This window comes from Hippoglossus stenolepis, chromosome 21 (assembly GCF_022539355.2).
Source record: "Hippoglossus stenolepis isolate QCI-W04-F060 chromosome 21, HSTE1.2, whole genome shotgun sequence".
In the NCBI taxonomy this organism is placed as follows: domain Eukaryota; kingdom Metazoa; phylum Chordata; class Actinopteri; order Pleuronectiformes; family Pleuronectidae; genus Hippoglossus; species Hippoglossus stenolepis.
Window position 1 is genome coordinate 18,640,471 of NC_061503.1, and position 19,180 is coordinate 18,659,650.

General features: G+C 45.8%; 1 protein-coding gene across 1 annotated transcript in view; it reads left to right on the plus strand.

The window, feature by feature from the left end:
* The window catches only part of LOC118100507 (rho GTPase-activating protein 44-like), a 45,428-nt gene that overhangs the window by 12,727 nt on the left and 13,521 nt on the right, over positions 1-19,180 (plus strand). The window contains 9 exon segments of the mRNA XM_035145708.2: positions 13,865-13,904; positions 14,400-14,519; positions 14,893-14,969; positions 15,549-15,660; positions 15,995-16,071; positions 17,374-17,491; positions 17,805-17,873; positions 17,986-18,067; positions 19,049-19,176. Of these exon segments, the coding sequence (XP_035001599.2) occupies positions 13,865-13,904; positions 14,400-14,519; positions 14,893-14,969; positions 15,549-15,660; positions 15,995-16,071; positions 17,374-17,491; positions 17,805-17,873; positions 17,986-18,067; positions 19,049-19,176 (823 nt within the window).

The following is a 19,180-nucleotide window of genomic DNA, read 5'->3' on the forward strand; positions in this document are numbered from 1 at the left end:
TGAAGCTGAAATTAGAAAAATGACTGAGAACATGAAAGTGTAAAAGGTAAACAAGACAGTTACATGGGGATGTTTTTAACTCGAACATTCATCACTGTGGAAGGTTTCCGTCTGATAATCATTCAAACATCCCGGGAGCCTTGTTTTAGTGGAACATATTCACAACGTTTCTCTTTCCTGTGCTTCTCGAAGCTGAGTTTGAATGGTCACAATCAGGAATTGTAATATATTTCCATCCCAGTATATATATATTTATTTCTCTTACTTCCTCCCCTCGATTATATTTTCTTTCCTTTATGTGATTTCTTGTCTTAATGGGCGTGTGGTCCGTCTCTAGCTGCTTATTTAATTCATCAGCTGCACTTGCTTGTGTTGAGCGATGACTCTTCCTTTGGTGTGAAACACGTCGTCCTGCAGAGACGCTGCCTGAACGACTTGTAGCTGAGAGGAGCAACATATGCTCGGTAATAACGTAGCAGGTGCTCGTGCCACCGCGTGTGGAGAAGCAGACTTTCTCCTCCCAACACTAACGCACAGTTTCCCTCTCGTGCCTCCGTCCGACAGCGTCCGTGTTTCCACTGAGCCGCAGAACAGTCGCAGCTCTCGTGTGGCCTCACCTCAGCCTTTGTCTCATGTTGCTCCAGTGTTGAAGCATATTAGTGTGTGTGTGTGTGTGTGTGTGTGTGTGTGTGTGTGTGTGTGTGTGTGTGTGTGTGTGTGTGTGTGTTTGTGTGCACAGCCTGAGGGCCTCTCCTCTAAAGGCAGCTGCTGCCCGGTCGGAGAGCCGTACGACGCCTGATGAAATCACAGATGACATTTTGAAAACACAGATCACGTCCAGCTCGGTAGATGAAGCGTAGCCACTGAAGGATTCTGGGTTATTTTTCCCCGCACAGAGCAGAATACGCTGATTTCCTCTCACCTCTGTGCTTCATCTCTTCCCCCCCCCCTCATCCTCCTGCGTCAGCCACATTTTCTGCCTCCTGATGAGATGTGCATCGGTGTGAAACGTGCATGTTTAACGCCATCGCGCCGAACACCGAGAGTGTGGCGAAGGAGAGGAGGAGTAATCCAGAGGAACACGACGGACACATTGTTTGTTTTTCTGCTTTTCTGTAAAATATTCAGTGTTGCCTGATGCGGCGCTGCCACACACAACAAAAGCTTCCATCCTGATCGGCAGCGATAGCAGCCATGAATATTTCACCGTTACAGAATGTGGAATGTGGGTCGCAACGAGGAAGTGAGGCCTTGCTGGGAGCGCCATGAAAATCCCTCCCTCTCTCTCTCTATCTGATTTTAATGGTTAGGCATTATTAGGGCAGTGTGTGTGTGTGTGTGTGTGTGTGTGTCTCTGTGTGTATGTGTGTGTGTGTGTGTGTGTGTGGCTCAGGTAACAGAAACCCAGAGGAGCTGAGAAAAGCCAGAGGCAAAGTGTTGCTTCATCTGCAGGAGATATTTCTTATTCTCATTTGATCAGGTGTTGAATTCCCTAAAATGAGAAAAAATGTGTGCAGGGGAAAATGCAAAGAGGGAAGAATAAGACGAGCAGGTGATGCAAATCCTCTTTAGACCAGATCGTCTAGTTTCAGTTTGACCTTCATGGTTTCCTCGGTCAGAGTAGTTATATTTTTACTAGCCTCGACTATACTAGTGAGCTTTTGGACCTTACCATAAAAACCATAGGCTGTAAATAAAGATGGACGACGGGTCTTATTTACAGTCCATAATAAAGAACACATAATGCTAATGTGGCGAAGATATTGACTTGAGCAGCTTCCGTTAAAGTCACAAATGGTTAAAATATAATAAAATAGCTCCAGTGGATAATAATAAATCAACCTGAGTCGGTTCCTGTCGCTCTGTGTGGATACGAGTGAAACGGAATCTGAATCATTCCTCCTCAGCTGTCACAGATCATATGTTATCATCTCTGCATCTTCCCCCGGACGTGAAACCACATTCTCTCCTGTCGCTGCTGTCGCTTCTCCGGCGAACGCGTCGTCACCTTTGTCCCGTAACTCAAACAACGACACGTGTTACCACAACAAACCGCAGCGTAGCACATGCTCTTATTGTGAAATAATCTATGTACACATGTAAATCAGGGAAATAATAATCTGAGCTCACGTCTCCAATGGTTCTGTGGCTTTCTTTAATAATGTTATTGTTACTAATGTCTGTGGCGGAGCGTTTAAACCACTGAGTGACTCTGATGGTTGTGAGTAGTGTGTGTGTGTAGTGACACCGGTGAGTCACAATCTGTGTTGGGCGTTTTCAAACACTTCATTTATTCCACAATCTTCATATTCAATTCAGAACTCAAAAGCATTTACCATTTTGCTGAAGCTGCATGGATTTGAATGTGAATGTTTCAGTTTGTTCAGGTGACTTTCTAAACTGTTTAATCAACAACATTGCATCATATTTAAATAATAATAATATAAGGTAAGTCTCTGAATTGTTAATTCAAAGATTTCAGAAATAGCATTAAAGCTGCATTCTTTGATGTATGGCCACTGGGGGGCAGCAGAACAAGTAAGAAGTGTAAACAAAACGTTATTAATTATGAAAAAAGTATTAAACATAATTTGATTGTTGTATAAAATACTGATTTCGACGGACGACGCTCAACAATGTCATCCAGCACGGTCACAGTGAACCTGTGCTGAATGTTGTCTTTCTCGTTTTGTAAAATGCCTTCAGGCCCAGTGTCGTCTGCACCACATCTCGAACAGTGTGTGGTCGTTTCCTGCCGACAGCGTGCAGATGTTTATTCATCGCCCAGCGCAGATGTTCCGAGCCGACAGAACCTAAGGATGTGGGCGTGCCCCTTGAACGCCGCCTGATCACAAACAGATTCTCTAATGAAAATCTGCATAAATGTAACTTTCGTGAAACCTGTGACTTGTTAAAGTAAATATGACAACACCCCATAAACTTCCCATTGCCCTGGTTGAGTCATCACATGCACTTACTGACACAAAGTTTCATATTCATTCAAACCGGTTTCACTGCTCAGTTCACCGAGGAGCCTCGTGAATCCGAAGTCGGCTAAAGTTAGATCCCAGCGGCAGTGTGTGTCTGTGTGTGTGTCTGTGTGTGTGGCTGCATGCATGGGTGTGACCACATGTGTCTCCCTGTGTGTGTGTATATATTTAATGTGTGCACAGCTGTAACACAGGGCCTGGTGCAGTGCCGGTGAAGCCGTGGACAGAGATGGGCCGTGTGAGAGCGGTGGATTTCCCAAGGCGGCCATTAGCCAGATGCACACGAGGACACTTCAGAGCATGTTCCATACGCACGTCTGTGACATCAGATAGGAGGCGCCGGGTGTGTAGCGCCGGGTGTGTAGCGCCGGGTGTGTAGCGCCGGGTGTGTAGCGCCGGGCGTGTAGCACCGTGCATCAGTGTGGGTTTGTATTGTTCTGATGTGTGCGTCTGTGTCAGAACGCACCTCCAGTTCTATTTTAGTTGTTTGTCACCACGCAGGCCACCATCATTTATAGAAGAGAATGTAGGTTGCAGAGAAAAATGCACCAATCACTGTTCAGCCTCATGTTCTTTAAACTGTCTCACATCAAACACAGCGGATCTCTTTAAACTTTCATTTCTCATGTGGACGGGAAAAGATACTTAACTTTCATTTTCTGATCTAAACATAGAGGATGAAGGAACTCTAACTTATTTCTTACGGACAGTGAGAGCACACACATCATATATCATCATAGGGCTCGATTAAAAACTCTATGGCCATAAGTATGTGGACAGTTTTGACACTTTTACTGTTCCTTTGTTGGCCTGTATCTGTTTTGTGATTTGGATGTGATCTGAAATATATTCACTTCATAATCTTGCAGGGTAAAGAAAATCAATTTAAGAAGCTGGAATCTGCAAATATTTGGCAGTTTTGCTGAAACAGCTCACGCTTTTATCGACCTTTAGAGAAAGAACCAGGTTTAATTAAACTGGAAACATGTATATATATATCTTCTTTTGTGCCTTTATTTTATAATTTGTGAAGTTATTTATGACCAATCCACACAATAAATAACTTTATTCTGCAGAAATCCATCTGGTTTTACGCTGCTTGTCTTGTAGCAGTTCTTATTGCTGCAGCCAGATCTTGAAATCTGGTGGAAAGACTGAAGAGTGCAGGTCGTGCTCCTGGAGAAACGTGTTCATCAATTAGAAAAGGTTTCAAACACATCCTTCGCTCGTGCATGGGTCACACGTAAAGACAATTTGCTTTGATCCGTGAAACGTGAGCAGGACATGATCTCGTGCTGTAATCTGCAGCGTGCACGTTTGGTGAAATGCAGGAACGTGACCCGTCTGTCTGACCGAACCTTCAGAGGTGCGTTTCCTCGGAAAATGTCAGTCTGAGACACGTGAAAGGACGAAGGCGGCGGCGGCTGCTGCCATGTGAGCGGTGAAGCTCCGGCTGCACGATGGAGGAGGAACAAGGTCAGTGATATCCACAGCGACGGCTCGGCCTCACTCTCCTGATGGAAACGTCTACAAAATGCGGAGAGGCGAGAGAAAAGGAGAGAAATGAGCCCGTGAGCCTCCATCAGTCCTGGACGCTCACTGCCGGCCTCCAAATCACTCCATTTAAAACCGCAGGGCCCGCGTCAGTCTGACAATGCTGTCACAGCTCCAGCGCCCGGCACCACGTCGTCTCATCCCGCCTGTCACCTGCTTGAGTCATTTCACGGCTCCTGCAGTGCCAACACAATTATAAAGGTGTCGTTGTTTGCAAGGGATTTCTCACCCTCCGTACATTTTGGAGGCCATTTCTGGGCGTTTGCCTTCTCCCTCCCAGTCCCCCTGTCGACGGTCATTAGTCATTCTGTGTAATTGTCGAGTATGATGAGAGCTCGGCAGGCGAGCGCCGAGTCCAACGAGCTGTCCCTTTGTCCAGAGCGCTGCCGGGACAGTTCACAGTGAGAGACGAGAGGCGGCAGAAGTTTAGAGGGACGTAAGGAGGGAGATGAAACCACCAGACCCTCGTACCCCCCCCTCGGTGGCTCCGACCCGACTCCTGTCGTGAGGAGTGGGGTGTAGAGGATGGTGGCGTTCGGGGATGAACACGCCACTTCACCAGATGTTCCATTTTCTGTGGGAAAGCTCTTGCAGAATTCGTTAGCATGAATTAGCATTTAACAGCAGACGGACTAATCGGCCAGCAGGGTTTCATCTGTGAAGTCTGCCTGTAAATAACGTCCCTGCTTCTTTAAATTCAAGTCGTGGTTCCCAACCTGTGGGCGACGGCCCCCGAGGGGTCTCTCCGTAAACACTGGGGTAGCCACACACACACACACACACACACACACACACACACACACACACACACACACACACACACACACACTCTCTGTGGTCGACCCACATTTCAACATTGTTCAGTGTCTCCTGGGTCAAGAAGCAGCGTCGGGCTCGTTCAGACCAGCTGTGTAAAGACATGAAAATGAAGCCATGGGGTCTGATCACATGTTGACATGAGGTGTGTGTGTGTGTGTGTGTGTGTGTGTGTGTGTGTGTGTGTGTGTGCGTGTGCTGTGTGTGAAACAATCAATTATTTCATTAGACTGATAATCAATCAACAACCCTTTTGCCCATCAAGCAGAAACACCAGACTTTAGTTTGTTCCTGCTCCTCTGCACTGAGCACTGGCTCAGTAAATTGAGTTCTGACTGTTACTCAGACATTTGTTATGATCAATGATCGGTGGATTAATCGTTAAAAGTTTCACAGCACTCACTTTGCTCTTTTTTTACGACATGTTGAGACGACTGCGTTTTTAGCGACGCTGAAATATTGACACCATAACAAACTATGACACATTAAATGTTCTGTCTGTTTGGCAGCAGTAAACGGTTTTTTAAAGAATAATTAAAATCACGTCTTTAAATCAAGTTTGAAGACACAAGTCTGAAACCACATCTACGTAAATCCTCGTTCTGTCTCGTTGTTATTCAGAATTATTCCGAACAGCAGTTTCCCCTCATGAGAAATGTTCTGTGCTATTTCCAGGCGACAGCTTTTTAGTCGCAGAAGGTGACAAGTGAAACGCTGGAGGGTTTAAAGAAGTGCACGACCTCCCACCGGTTTGATTTTATTCTTCAAGGCTCCTCTCTGTTCTGTTGCCTCCCGAGGGCCGAGGTAGTCCGGGTGAATCCGGAATGAGTCGGGCCATTTCATTGTGTTCGGCCCGAGAGGAGCAGGAGGGATTTACTGCTCCTGGAGAAAAATAGCCAACTCTCCGGAGAGCGGGATCTGGACGCTGCAAACCTCTGGCTGTGAGCAGCATTTTGATTTGTTGTGCTGTTCGGAGAAGAATCAGCCCCGGGTTGTGTTTTTGTTATCTTGCATCGTGTTGTGTTGTGTGTCTGTTTACTATGCAGCGTGTGCTCTGCGCTGACATCACCATCCAGGTGGTCCGTCGGAAAAAGGGTCTGTTAGAAGGAAGATTTACATCAGAGACAACAACACGTTTTCAATGTGAAACATTTCATCAGACAAGAATTAGGTTTTTGTTGGACACGTTAAAATATTAAAAGCACAAGTCACAATTCTTACTTTCAATAGTTTCCATTTTCACTGACTCAGTTTTTATACTTACAAACATATTTCTGCCTAATTTCCAGCGATTAGACCTAAAATAAAAAGACGAACATTTTCTTTTTGGAGAAAATATCTTGAAAACCATCTTTTAGTATTTGGTAGATAAAAACAATCATTATCAAAAGCTATACCTGTCAAATATAAAACATTTTGGTGGAGATAAAGATGGAAATAATACTTCATTACAAGAATCTGAAATAAATACTTAAGTACAGTATGTGAGTGAATATACATTTAAATAAAATCCACCTCTGGATTTACCAGGATCTTGTTTTAAGGCTTCATGTCGATTTTCTTATTCCACCTCAGTCGCTGAATGGAGCCGATGACCTTGAAGCCAAAAGAAGATGTGAGCATAGTGTGTGTGTGTGTGTGTGTGTGTGTGTGTGCGTGTGTGTGTGTGTGTGTGTGTGTGTGTGTGTGTGTGTGAGAGTGTGTGAGAGATACCGATCTCCTCTCCGTCGGTTCTGCCGTTGTGACAAATGAGCTCGGCCACCGGAGCCACATCTCAGGCTCCCGTTGGAGCGATGACTCCACTTTACTCCGCCGCTTCATTCATCTTCTCCATTCTTACGTTTTGATCCATCCATCCGCGCTGCCGCTGCAATGCTTGCTGCCATGGCAACCGATACCCTGCCCCCCCCCCCTCCTCCTCAGTCAGTGGTAGGGAGAGGAGCATGCTGGGTAATCTGACTTCACCTGGAACAATTCTCCTGGGGGATTTATTTCTGTCCTTGAACCATTTATTTCCCTCATCAGACACCGACTCCCCTGGACTGAATTAACTTCAGTCATTATTTATTTATCTGTCACTGATCCAACTCCACATTTACACACATTATGAAAACTACAATTTGATAAAACACGATGGAACAAGGAGAACGAGCTTTGAATCATTCGTTGGATGAGCTTTCGTTTCATCTGCTCGTGGCTCTAATTCTTTTTTCTGCCGTCATCGTATTTGCTCCCACGTTGGCCCAGTAAAGATGCGATGGTGGGGCGACTGGTGTCTCCTCTACTCCCCCATCACCACCATTAAGCCCCTGACTGTGACAGTGAAGCTTCTCATGTCACCACTTTCTGAACCTGGAGGGAACAGAATTGAACAGGACGTAGATTTTCTGTAATTGAAGCTGTAGTTGCTCTAGTGGTTCAACAAAGTGAAATCACAATGAACATGTTTTTACAACCTGCAGCCGGTGGAGAGCGATTCTCTAAAGGTCAGGACACCGAGCTGCAACAGGCTGTTTGCTGCTGTGGCACAAAACTAACGCAGGACATTTTCACAAGGTCAAACCGACACGTGCAGGCTGGAGGTTCCGTTATTACTGTTTCCTACAGATGAGGTGAATCACCGTGACCTTCTCTTACCTGAGTCCCACCGACCCCACTGTTCCCGCAGAGCCACAGACTCATATTTATTTTTTATTTCAGGGCCACAAATGATTCATGAGAGCTGACTTCAGAGGCACTTTGCACTTCTGCTCCTGAAAGAGAACGCAGCTACAGTTAACAGCTTGTCTGGGTTCAAAAAGGAAAACGAAATGGGGCATTTAAAGCCGCCGTGTGCAGGATTTGTTGGGGTGAAGCCGTGTGAAATGTTAAACGAACACAAACAGCTCTGGAATCTCGTCGTCTTTCCAAGTGCACGTCTTCGTCTGCGTCTTCGTCATTTGTTGAATATCCTGCAAGTTTTTTACCCGGGAGTTGGCAGGAAAAACTGCGGAGAAAGTTCGGAGCAGCTCAGATTTTCGCATCTTCACATGCAGATCATATCAGGAGGATATCAGTGGATGACTTAAAGCAGCTTTAGTATTGTAGTGAATGGGTGGAAGCTCTAAGGGGATTCAGTGAGCGTAGATCTATTCGTTTAGAAGCCATTGATATCCACATCTCTATAAGCGTGTTGCAGCAGTGGTAACATGTATGTGCAGCAGCATCCTGCTCATGTGAGTTAAACCAGATGTGTCCTAAGCTTCTGTGTATTTAAACACTTCCCCTATAAAAAAGTTAACCGCACGTTAAATACCCTCACATACTTCTGTGTGCAGCCTGTGTGATACCAGGGAACATCAGGTTTGTCAACGTGCAGCCTGACCTGCTGCCACTTCCAGCTTGTACACTAGATGTCCTGACATCGGGTGGTTTGATGCTGCAGGATCACCTCCGCTCGGGCCTGTGCACAGATCATCTCAGGGATCACTCCCAGTCCTAGGTGTTGGTGTTAGAATCTTCTCTGCCTTTTTTTTTAATGTGGCTGCATGAAAGATTTACAGGTTTCTGATCTTCTGCCCAAAAGGCCTGGAGCGGAGAGAAGAGGCAAAACAAAGAGTCGTTTCAACAAGAGAGCAATCTGCTCTCGCTTCGGCTCCCTTTGGAAAATCTCTCCAAAGGTTTATCTGTGTAAAACCCTTTTTGTTAACACGTCTATCTCCTGCTGCTGCTGCTGCTGCTGCTGCTGCTGTTTTCTTCAGCGCCACCTCCCCCCCCCACGCCTCTCTCTCCCTTCCCTCCGTGCCAGTGGGAATCCCGCGCGTGACGACAGAAGCTGATGCTGCAGTAAAGTCCTGACTGCCGAGCTGCTGAGGCTTTGAGTCAGGATGCTGGAACGCCCTTGATGTGTCGCGCAATTAGCAAAAAGCTGCAGAGAGAGGAAGAGGAGGGCACGAGAGGAAGAAGATGGAAGCTATACACAGTTATTCCCTCTCTTCTAAGGCAAAGGTGACCACAGTCGTCATCTTCCCGTCCTCTCCCTCCCCGTCCCCACCACCCGTTTATAGATGTTCAAAATACGAACCATGTGTTTTTCAGGCCTCTCCCTTCCTCAGCTGCAACCCCCACGTCACGCTGCGTTATGAGGACCAAATCCCCCGAGTGGAGACGTCAGCACAACGTTAGCAGCTGACCTTCTCCTCTCCTGACACGTGCACGGCGCCAAACACGAGGAAGCAGCAGCGAGAAGAAGCCTCTAGTGAGAGATTGTTATGGTTTGAAACCCGTAGTTTTCGTTGCAGATGATTCTTCCCAACGTACGAGCAGCGGTTTCCAGATTAACACGGTTTCCAACCTGGAGAACAAACCGAGCCACTGGGAGAAAAGTGATGAATCTTCAAATTCGGAAAATGTGTTGCAGGTCGTTGGCCGAGATTTGATTTTACTTTCAGGCGATCCAAATATTATGCCAGGCTTCAAAACTCAATCATGCAAAAAGCCTTTTTATTATTAGATTTCAACCTGGCACGATGTCGATCCCTTATCGTTCGGCCCCATCGCTTGGTGCGAGTGTAAAAGACAGGAGGTCTCGTATCTTCTATCTCGTGACACAACGTAGAAATCTGACTCAACAGTTTAATAACATAATAGGATTTAGTTTAGATTTCATCAGGAGCGACCTCATGCTTATGGTAAACCATTAAAAAAAAGATATCTTGACTTAAAATCAGGGAAAAGTGGGCTCAAAGTTATCTTCCACTCAAAAGAGAGGAGGTTTCACAGTATACATGTTTGTAATATATTGCAAAGGGAGGAGTTGTTGCACTTCTTTATCTCTATATCTACCGCTCTGCTGCACTTAATAATACATGGACGCGTCTGCGTTGTGGAATCCGGCCTCCTGCTGGTATTAGAGGACATGACAGTTCACACTCCAGCCGTGTGACTAACGCCGCGTTGGGCGTGTGCACGTTGCTAAACCCTGTCACTGGGAGGGAGAGTCGTCTGGGTGCAAACACTCGGCTGACGGCAGTTTGTTTGGCTTGTGCTGAGCTTTGTGTTTGTCATCACACGCCTGAGAAGAGACGAGGAGTGAGTGTGTGCGTGCGTGTGTGTGTGGGTGGGCGTGTGTGTAGTGTGTGTGCGTGTGGGTGTTTGTGTTTGGATTCCTCGTGTTTGAGCAGTGCCGGACTTTCCAGGTTGACTAATTGCTCACCTCCTCATTTGTGTGTGTGTGTGTGTGTTTGCCTGAGGATAATGATCCTGTCCATGAATCCACTGCAGTCAGTGAAGGTTCAGCTCCTTGTTGTCAGAGAGGAAGTGACTCGGCAGGACCCTTTGTGATCTCCCCCCCCACCTCAGTGTAAACAGTGCGTCTGAAGTAAATGATGTTGAGTCAATAAACTGTGACTGCAGCAACAGAAACGTTCTGCTGAATCACTGCTGTGCACACAGATGATTAAATCCCCTGCTGCCTGTCGACTGCAGGTTTCTATACATGATGGGAGTAACATGTAACCTGTAACGAGATTAACTGAAGTGTTTAAATACCAGAACTATTTAGTTTAGTTAACTCAACGCCCCATGTGGAAACATCCTAACGGGTCACAACTCAAAGTGTCTCGATTCTGCCTGCAGGGAATGTCTTCACATTTTGACCATTTGTCACTTAGACTCAAAGTGAACAGATTTCAGAGGTCAAAGGTCAAATGTCAGAGGTCACAGTTATATGAGCGTTGAAATGAATGTGTGTGGACTGAAACTGCTCTGCTTGGCGGAAGGTAATTCTAGACGATGATGTTTTGTCTCATCGTCTTTAAAGGTGAACGCAGGCGGCTCTTTAAACTGGAACGTCTCACCCAGAGGAAGTGTCTTGTTTACGAGAGTCTCCCGGAGCAGACAGGCAGCTGCAGCGAGCCACAGACACACAACGAAGATCAAATCACATGGAAGTTTAGTGTCAAACTATAAACTGTGCTTCAAGTGAGGGGGTGAAAAGCTGAAATCCATAATTAGTTTGATTCGTTTCATACAAAAGATCATAAACAAATGGTTTTCAGCCACTTTCCGAGTCAGGAGGTTGTTAGCCCTTTGTTGGAGTATTCCTTTAAACGTGCACACAAACGTGCACATGCTTATTCAGAGAGCTGCAGTGACAGTTTGGACTGTGCTGCAAAGACCGAGAGAGCCAGAGGTTCACAGCAGATCGGACAGCAGATGAAAAGATGGAAGAAAGAAAGCTGCGTCCAGCTGTTTCACTTCAGTCCGATCAATAATCGTCCAGCCGAGCCCGAGGTGTGAGTCAGTGTGAGTCTGTGTGAGTCTGTGTGAGTCTGTGTGAGTCTGTGTGTGTGTGTTTCTGCAGTGCGACCTGTAGAGAAGGAGTCTCGGTGGGAGATGAGACAAAGTGTGAAAGAACCAGATTGTCAGGTCTCATTCTTCAGGCTCTCCTCCCTCCCTCCCTCCCTCCCTCCCTCGTTCTCCTCCTCCTCTCACTCCACCTTCCCCCCCTTGTTCTGCCTCATTACTGTGGCTCTGCTGCGGCCGGAGAACAGGTGGCTTGCCTCCTGTCGGCGGGGGGGGATGTGGAGGAGAAAGCTGCAGATCAGCGGGACTCGGGCCGCACGCGGAACAGCACGGCGCCGTAAGTGCAGGACGTCGTCAGCGCTCTTTGATTTTGGATGAAATGGCAGCAGAGTGTGAGGCTGCATGTGGAGGGGCTGTGTTGTGCAGGGGGTGAGGCTGTTCCTTCTCTGGCAGAAAGGACAGAGATGAGGGTCTTTGATTTTTTTTAAAACCTGCTTGTGTGTCTGGATCATAGCGGGCTGATGATGATTTGATTTACTGCAGTTTCTTTTATATTTTCCCGTGGTGCTGTCGCTGTCATGGGCATCGTTCATCACACAGACATCAAGGCACCTGCCACTCGCACCATTAAATATATATAAACACACATTACTTACTTTATTTCTCGCTATAAAAACAATCCTCACATTCATCCGTAATGAAAATAGCCCTAAGTTTCAGGCGTGGTCTCTAAATTACTCGAGAAATTAATTAATTGGAATAAATTAGTCAATGTCAGTGATTTTCCCCAGGGAATCGTTTGGTGCTGAGGAAATACAGCGTTGCATTTTTTGATAAATGAATTTTGGCCCTGATGCTCTGCAGCATATTTGATATAAAGCGTTCCTCATTAGAAAGTGGTCCCTTTTTTAATTTGTTTTAATTCTATTTATTATAGCGCTGAGCTGAAATAGCTATTTGTACAACTTCCCTCTTCTACCTGTTAAACCTGAGGTTCTCCACCTGCGGGGGGGAAAGCATTCCTCTATTTTTATGGCTGTTGACAGGAGAGAGTTTCACCGGACGATAAAAATGATTGTAAACGGTGGAAAGAAATGAAAGATGCTCTGAGCTCCGCTTGTTATTGTCCGAGTCTGAATCACATGTCGCTGAACACGGAGCTCGTGCTGTTTCCACGACGTTTATCTCTCAGGAGAAGGAATCCTCCTGCCTACATGCACTTGTGAGATATCTACTTCTTCCTTTTAGACACAGTCGATGGTGCTTCTTGCTTTTTTATTTGCAGACTTTATATCTATATTATTCTCATCCTTATTTGTGCATCACTGCATTTAGAAGATTTCCTTTTTTCCCCACACAGGTGACGAATAAACCATCCGCTCATTTGACACATCACAGGTTTTCATCGTTCAGCTCAGGTTGATTTATGTGTCCTCGGCTGCTCGGGCTCGTTTGAGCGCTCACTTCCATATTTCAACCCGCCGAGATAAAATTGCAATAAAAGAGAATCTTAATGCGAAGATGCTAAAGTGGATCCAGATTGCAGCCTGATGTTTAATCAGTGTGAGAGGAGCTGAAGCAGCGAGTCCTTCAGCGACAGACCTCCAGCTTCACGCTTCTGCTCTGTGACGTTTGCAGATGATTCTTCAGACGAGTTGGTTTTGAGGGAAATGTGGATTTGAGCTTCGGTATTTTTTTGCTGATTAATCATCGATCGATCATCAGCAAATTCATCTGCAGCTCCTGAGATCAGTTCGTGGTTTTAGTTCATTTTCAAGCAGAGAACGCTGAACATTAGTTTCTCACATGTGAGGATCTGACTGTGGGTCAGTTAACAAAATAAATTGTTTCCTGTTGCAGTAATAAATATTGGATACTGGATTAAATAGATTTTTTTGTGATATTTTCTATTCAAACATTTGAAGTTAGGAGTTTATGAAGATGCCCGTTAGCCGATGTTGAGAATCAGCGAATATGAATAATTACACTTCAAGTCTTCAAACTCTGTTTCGTGTAATTTCTTGCTTGAGAAAGTGTATTTATGCTTTTCCTCTTTTCCAGTGGAAACACAAACATTCTTCTTCCGTGATCGACTCCAGTCAACTGTGTCTTATTTATTCTGTGTACAGAAATCCAGAAGATGACGTAATCACAGTGTGAACGGTGCCAAGTTCCCACAGTAACAAGTTCTGTGGTTTCTCTCTCCTCTTCTCTTCCAGGGCGGAGAAGACAGAAGTATTAAGTGACGACCTGCTGCAGGTACGAATGAATCTTCATCCGACGTGTGTGTTTCCTTCTGATTATGTTTTGTTCCTCTCGCCGGAAAGAAAGTCATTATTGTTATAAAGTTTTCCGTGTGAATGAAGGACTTCTTCAAATGGCCTTCAGGCAACGGTAATGAGCGCTGAAATTGAATCTCTTTGTGAGACCGAAGCGCGAGCGTCCCCGTTGACTGACTCGGGCCGCAGCGCTGTAATTGTTCTGATTAATGAGGCCTCAGCGGCATCAGCTCAACTCGGCTGGTTTCATAATGAAATGAGAGACATTTAACTAAGAGGTGATGGGCTCGTGTGAGCTTCACCCGCTGAGCACGACCTGCTTTGTGTACAGATGAGCTTCAGAGACAAACGGCTCCGACCGGCTGGAACTTTATAACAGAACTCTGTTCTCGACAAGGACTCAAGGCCAACAGGGATGTTTCCTCAAACTGTGCATTAGTTGTAATGTATATATGTGTGTGTGTGTGTGTTTTAGGTGGAGAAACGTCTGGAGCTGGTCAAGCAGGTCTCCCACAGCACCCACAAGAAGCTGACTGCGTGTCTGCAGGGCCAGCAGGGCGTGGACCTGGAGAAGAAGTCCGTCAGGTCGCCCTCGGTGAGAAGCAAAGACACAAAGATACAAAGATACAAAGCAAAAATCTGTTCTACACATATAAAACACAGAAATGAGTTGGAACATCGTGGACAGGACGCGAAGCCACGACAGGATTAAACCCTAACCCTCACACAGACATCGATGGATTAATTACACCGAATGAAAGCTTAATTATAAAGAGTCTCCTTGAAGTGAACGTTAAACAAACTGATGAGATGTAAAAGATTTAGAAAAAGACAAGGATGGATTTTTTACTTCAGGTCCTTCTGTGATTTATTTAATTAATTTATCTACAGATTTGATTTTTTTCCCAGTATTGAGCCACGTCGATCTGTGGCTGATTCATTTGTTTGATTGTTTTGTCTTTGTGCAGAAAAAGCTTCCTCTCACAACACTCGCACAATGTTTGGTGGAGGGGGCGGCAGTGCTCGGAGACGAGACTCTACTAGGGTGAGGACACACACACACACACACACACACACACACACACACACACACACACACACACACACACACACACACACACACACACACTCTCTAATTTAATTGATCATTGATTATCTGTAGTACTGGGAGCATTTTGTGTTAAAAGGCGCTGACATGGAAAGGAATGTTTTTTATCACCCTCTGACCCAGAAGCGATTTTTCTCTTCACATCCAGAAACAAAGTCGAGAATAAACCTTTAATCAACTACAGTAGAATATTAATTAACTCATATTCTGCGTTTATGTAATTTTTTTGCCTGGTTGAACGTGTGTGATGATTTTTTCAAGCTTTGTCAGCATCACAACTTCTGTTATTTCAGAAAACTCAAAGAGAAAATTACAGGAAATAAAAAATGCGCATGTTGATACGTAGCTAGATTTGTGGATGTTTTTATGGTCCCCGATGCCGTGTCCATCACGTTGCTGCTTTAATTCTCACGGATCATGTTCACTGTTGCCTCCTAGACCTGGTGATATGTGCTCTTTGGTTTAAACCCCCCCGAATCTTTGCTGATGTTTCCCGGGGTTTCTCGTCCGTTGCAGGAAGATGCTGAAGCTCTGTGGCGAGACGCAGGACAGCCTCGCCCAGGAGCTCATCATGTTCGAGCTCACCATAGAGAGAGATGTGGTGGAGCCGCTGTACGACCTCGCCGAGGTAACGACAGGATCAGAAAGGAGACGGCACATCGTGCCACATTTGATTTGGCAAATTAGAATCTCTTGTGTTTTTTTAACGAACATTTCCAGTCGATTAAACCCTAAAAAAATGGCCTCAACACACATAATGAGAACAGTAACGATATAAAACATTTTAAATTGGATCATAAATACATCATCTCCTGACTAACAGTCACGTCTGCACACTCACCTACACACACGTGACTTACTGCAGCTGAGACTCATTTGGATTCGTCTGTACATGAACCAGTGAACTGATCTTCTGTCCCTCGTCGTGTTTCACACCCACGAACACACGGCTCTGTCCGCAGGTGGAAATCCCAAACATCCAGAAACAAAGGAAACATTTAGCAAAACTGGTCCTGGACATGGACTCTGCACGCACACGGTGAGTCTGTGTGTGTGAGTGAGTGTGTGTCTGTGTGTGAGTCTGTGTGTGTGATCAGAGAAACTTCATCCCCTGGGAATAGACGGGTCCTGCAGCTTCCCACTGACTGTCACTGGGATCTGATTGTTCCCAGTGAAGATGGATCATTTGAATCTCCTCACGCTGCAGCTTCCTGTGTGAACTCCTCCCTCAGACACATTCAGCTTGTTTTATTCTTTTCGACAGTCGGTTGCTGGAGGTATTTTTATTTTGTTGTTTTAGTTCAGTTGGACAGTTGCAGCTGTTTATAATAAGTTAATTGATCTTGATGCAGAGAATTTGTGGATTTCCCCTTGAACCATATTGTGATCATCGCTTTAAGGTGAATTAAGTTGCACAGATAATAAAAACCTGTGATTATCGATGAAATCATCGTCGCTTTGTTGCAAAAAAGATTTAAAACTTCCCCGATGCTTGATTCACCGCGTTTCAGCGTCTGAATCTTGAGGAGTGAGAACCTCTGAGTGACCTTGAAATCCCTGAGTCATCGCGTCAGTGCGGATTTCCCTCTCGTCGAATCAGAGACTGTTCTCTGATCGCTGCCTCGCTGTCGCCGCGCCGCCACAACGAGCAGTGACACGGAGAAATGTGATTTTACTCACTGCGGTCCAGGCTGTGACTTCGAGTTATTTATTTTTTTTAGTGACCCAAATCTGAGACACTTTCTGCCGTCATCCCGCTGTGCGCTGAGCTCCTCTGGCAGCGCCGCGTATGATCTCCACTCAGACTGTTCAGACACTCGACTCAGACAGGAAGTCTGGCACGTAGACGGAGAGGAGAGAGAATTAGAGGAGCTGCTCCGGGTGAAGGATGGAGGACAGAGAGGTTGTCACTTTTGACAGTGGAAGACTTGAGTGATTCCAAAAACTTTGTGCAAAGTAGCTGTTGATGTTGATTTCTGTCAGGGCTGATACTTTCAGGGGCGGCCCCCCCCCTGTGACCCGTCCAGGTTGTACCCGCCTCTGGAAGCCCCCCCCTCCACGACCCTCAACAGGAGAAGTAGTCTAGATAATAGATGGACGGATGTACTAAGTTTATTTGTCATATATTTTCATCTGTACTTTACTTAAGTAGATTTATTGTCAGGTCCTTTTTGCTTTTGCTCCACTACATGTTTACAATGTGTGTTTTTTTATAAGAAATATGAAATAAGAGTCGTGAATGTCTCTGATACGTCCCCGACCTTTAAAGCGAGAGACGATGTCTTGTAGCGTTTGACTCCAGCTCTATTTATTCTGACACCATGCGATGTTGTGTTTCCAGGTATTACCAGTCCACCAAGTCGTCAGGACTGTCCAGCAACCTGCAGCCGACAGGGGCCAAGGCCGACCACCTCAGGGAGGAGATGGAGGAGGCAGCCAACCGCATGGAGATCTGTCGAGTCAGTCTTCACTTTTACTTTGAATCAAATCAAATCAAACGATTAAATATAGGGTCAGATCAGAGTCAGGGAAAGACATTGTACTACATATAAAGTTCAAGCTTTATGTTTCTGACTTTTCACGAGACCGATCCTCAGGTTTTCAGTCGTCGCAGCAGAGAGAAGCTCACAGGTGAAACTAACAGGATCAATGCTGTCTCAGCTGTGTGAACAACACGGCTCCCTGGAGCTCGTCATTAAACTCATTCAGGCTTTTTAATGTTTCAGATATGAGTCCTGTCTTTCTCATGCTCTTATACTCTTCTCCCTCCAGGATCAGTTATCGGCAGACATGTACAGCTTTGTGGCCAAAGAAATTGACTATGCAAGCTACTTCCAGACAGTAAGTGCAGCGTCCCTGCAGACTGCGACACGAGGGAAGCAAAGAAATGCTCCTCGTCTTCGTCTTCGTCTTCGTCACGTCTCTCTCTCTCTCTTTCCGTCTCTGTGTGTAGCTGATAGAAGTCCAGGCCGAGTACCACAGGAAGTCATTAGAGCTGCTTCAGAGTGTTCTGCCGCAGATCAAAGCTCATCAGGGTGAGTCGGAGACACACACACACACACACACACACACACACACACACACACACACACACACACACACACACACACGCACACACACAGGATTGTGACTCTTCGATGTGCTGCACTTATCACAGCAGGTTTATATCCATAGCTGCTCTCAGACTCTCTCCTCACATTATCCACAGGGGCTGAACGTAAGAACACTCAGTTGTTCCGAACAATTTCCAGAGTTTCTCCCGCCCAGTCCCCAGGGAATAACTTCACGGTACTTCGCTGCGTACTTCGTCTTCTACGTGTTTGGCTCCTCTTCTTCATCCTGAGATATTTGTTTCACGTCCGTCACGGGTTAGAAGCGTCATCAACACGCCCCCTCGCTCACTTTATATATATTTTCCAGATATTTTACGAGGGGGCTGCAGGAAAAGTTCCAGAAAGTGTTTGGGCTGTGAGAACCGCAGCTAATTAACAGATGTGTTTATGAGGAAGTCATTTGTTTAAGTGCAGGATTAATTACATTTACTGAGCAAAATATAAGTGCAGCACCGAATAAGAGTTTACACCAAGGAATTTGAGCAGAAACCAGAGAAACTCGACTACAACACTGACTCTTAAACACACGGAGCCGGAGCAGATGTTTAATTTCACGTTAAAATGGAAATTCAATTAGTGTCGTCCTGCTTCTTTTAAAATCTGCATGAACGACACATTTCAAACCACCAGCGTCTTTTCACCGGAGCCAGAAGACGCTGTGTTCATGTTCTGTGGGTCCACACATCACACATGATAAATATCTGTCACCCAGGAAATTCATTCTCTGTGTGTTTTGGTCAGTTTCTGCAGCGGCAGAGCTGCTAATGTGTGCGTCGTGCCGCTGTGCATGTTTATGAGTGTAACTCTCTGTGTGTGTGTGTGTGTGTGTGTGTGTGTGTGTGTGTGTGTGTGTGTGTGTGTGTGTGTGTGTGTGTGTGTGTGTGTGTGTGTGTGTTTTGACAGAGACCTGGGTGGAGAAGCCGTGCTATGGGAAACCATTAGAGGAGCACTTAGCGCTCAGCGGGAGAGATATTGCCTTCCCCATCGAGGCCTGTGTCACTATGCTGCTGGAGTGTGGCATGCAGGAGGAGGTCA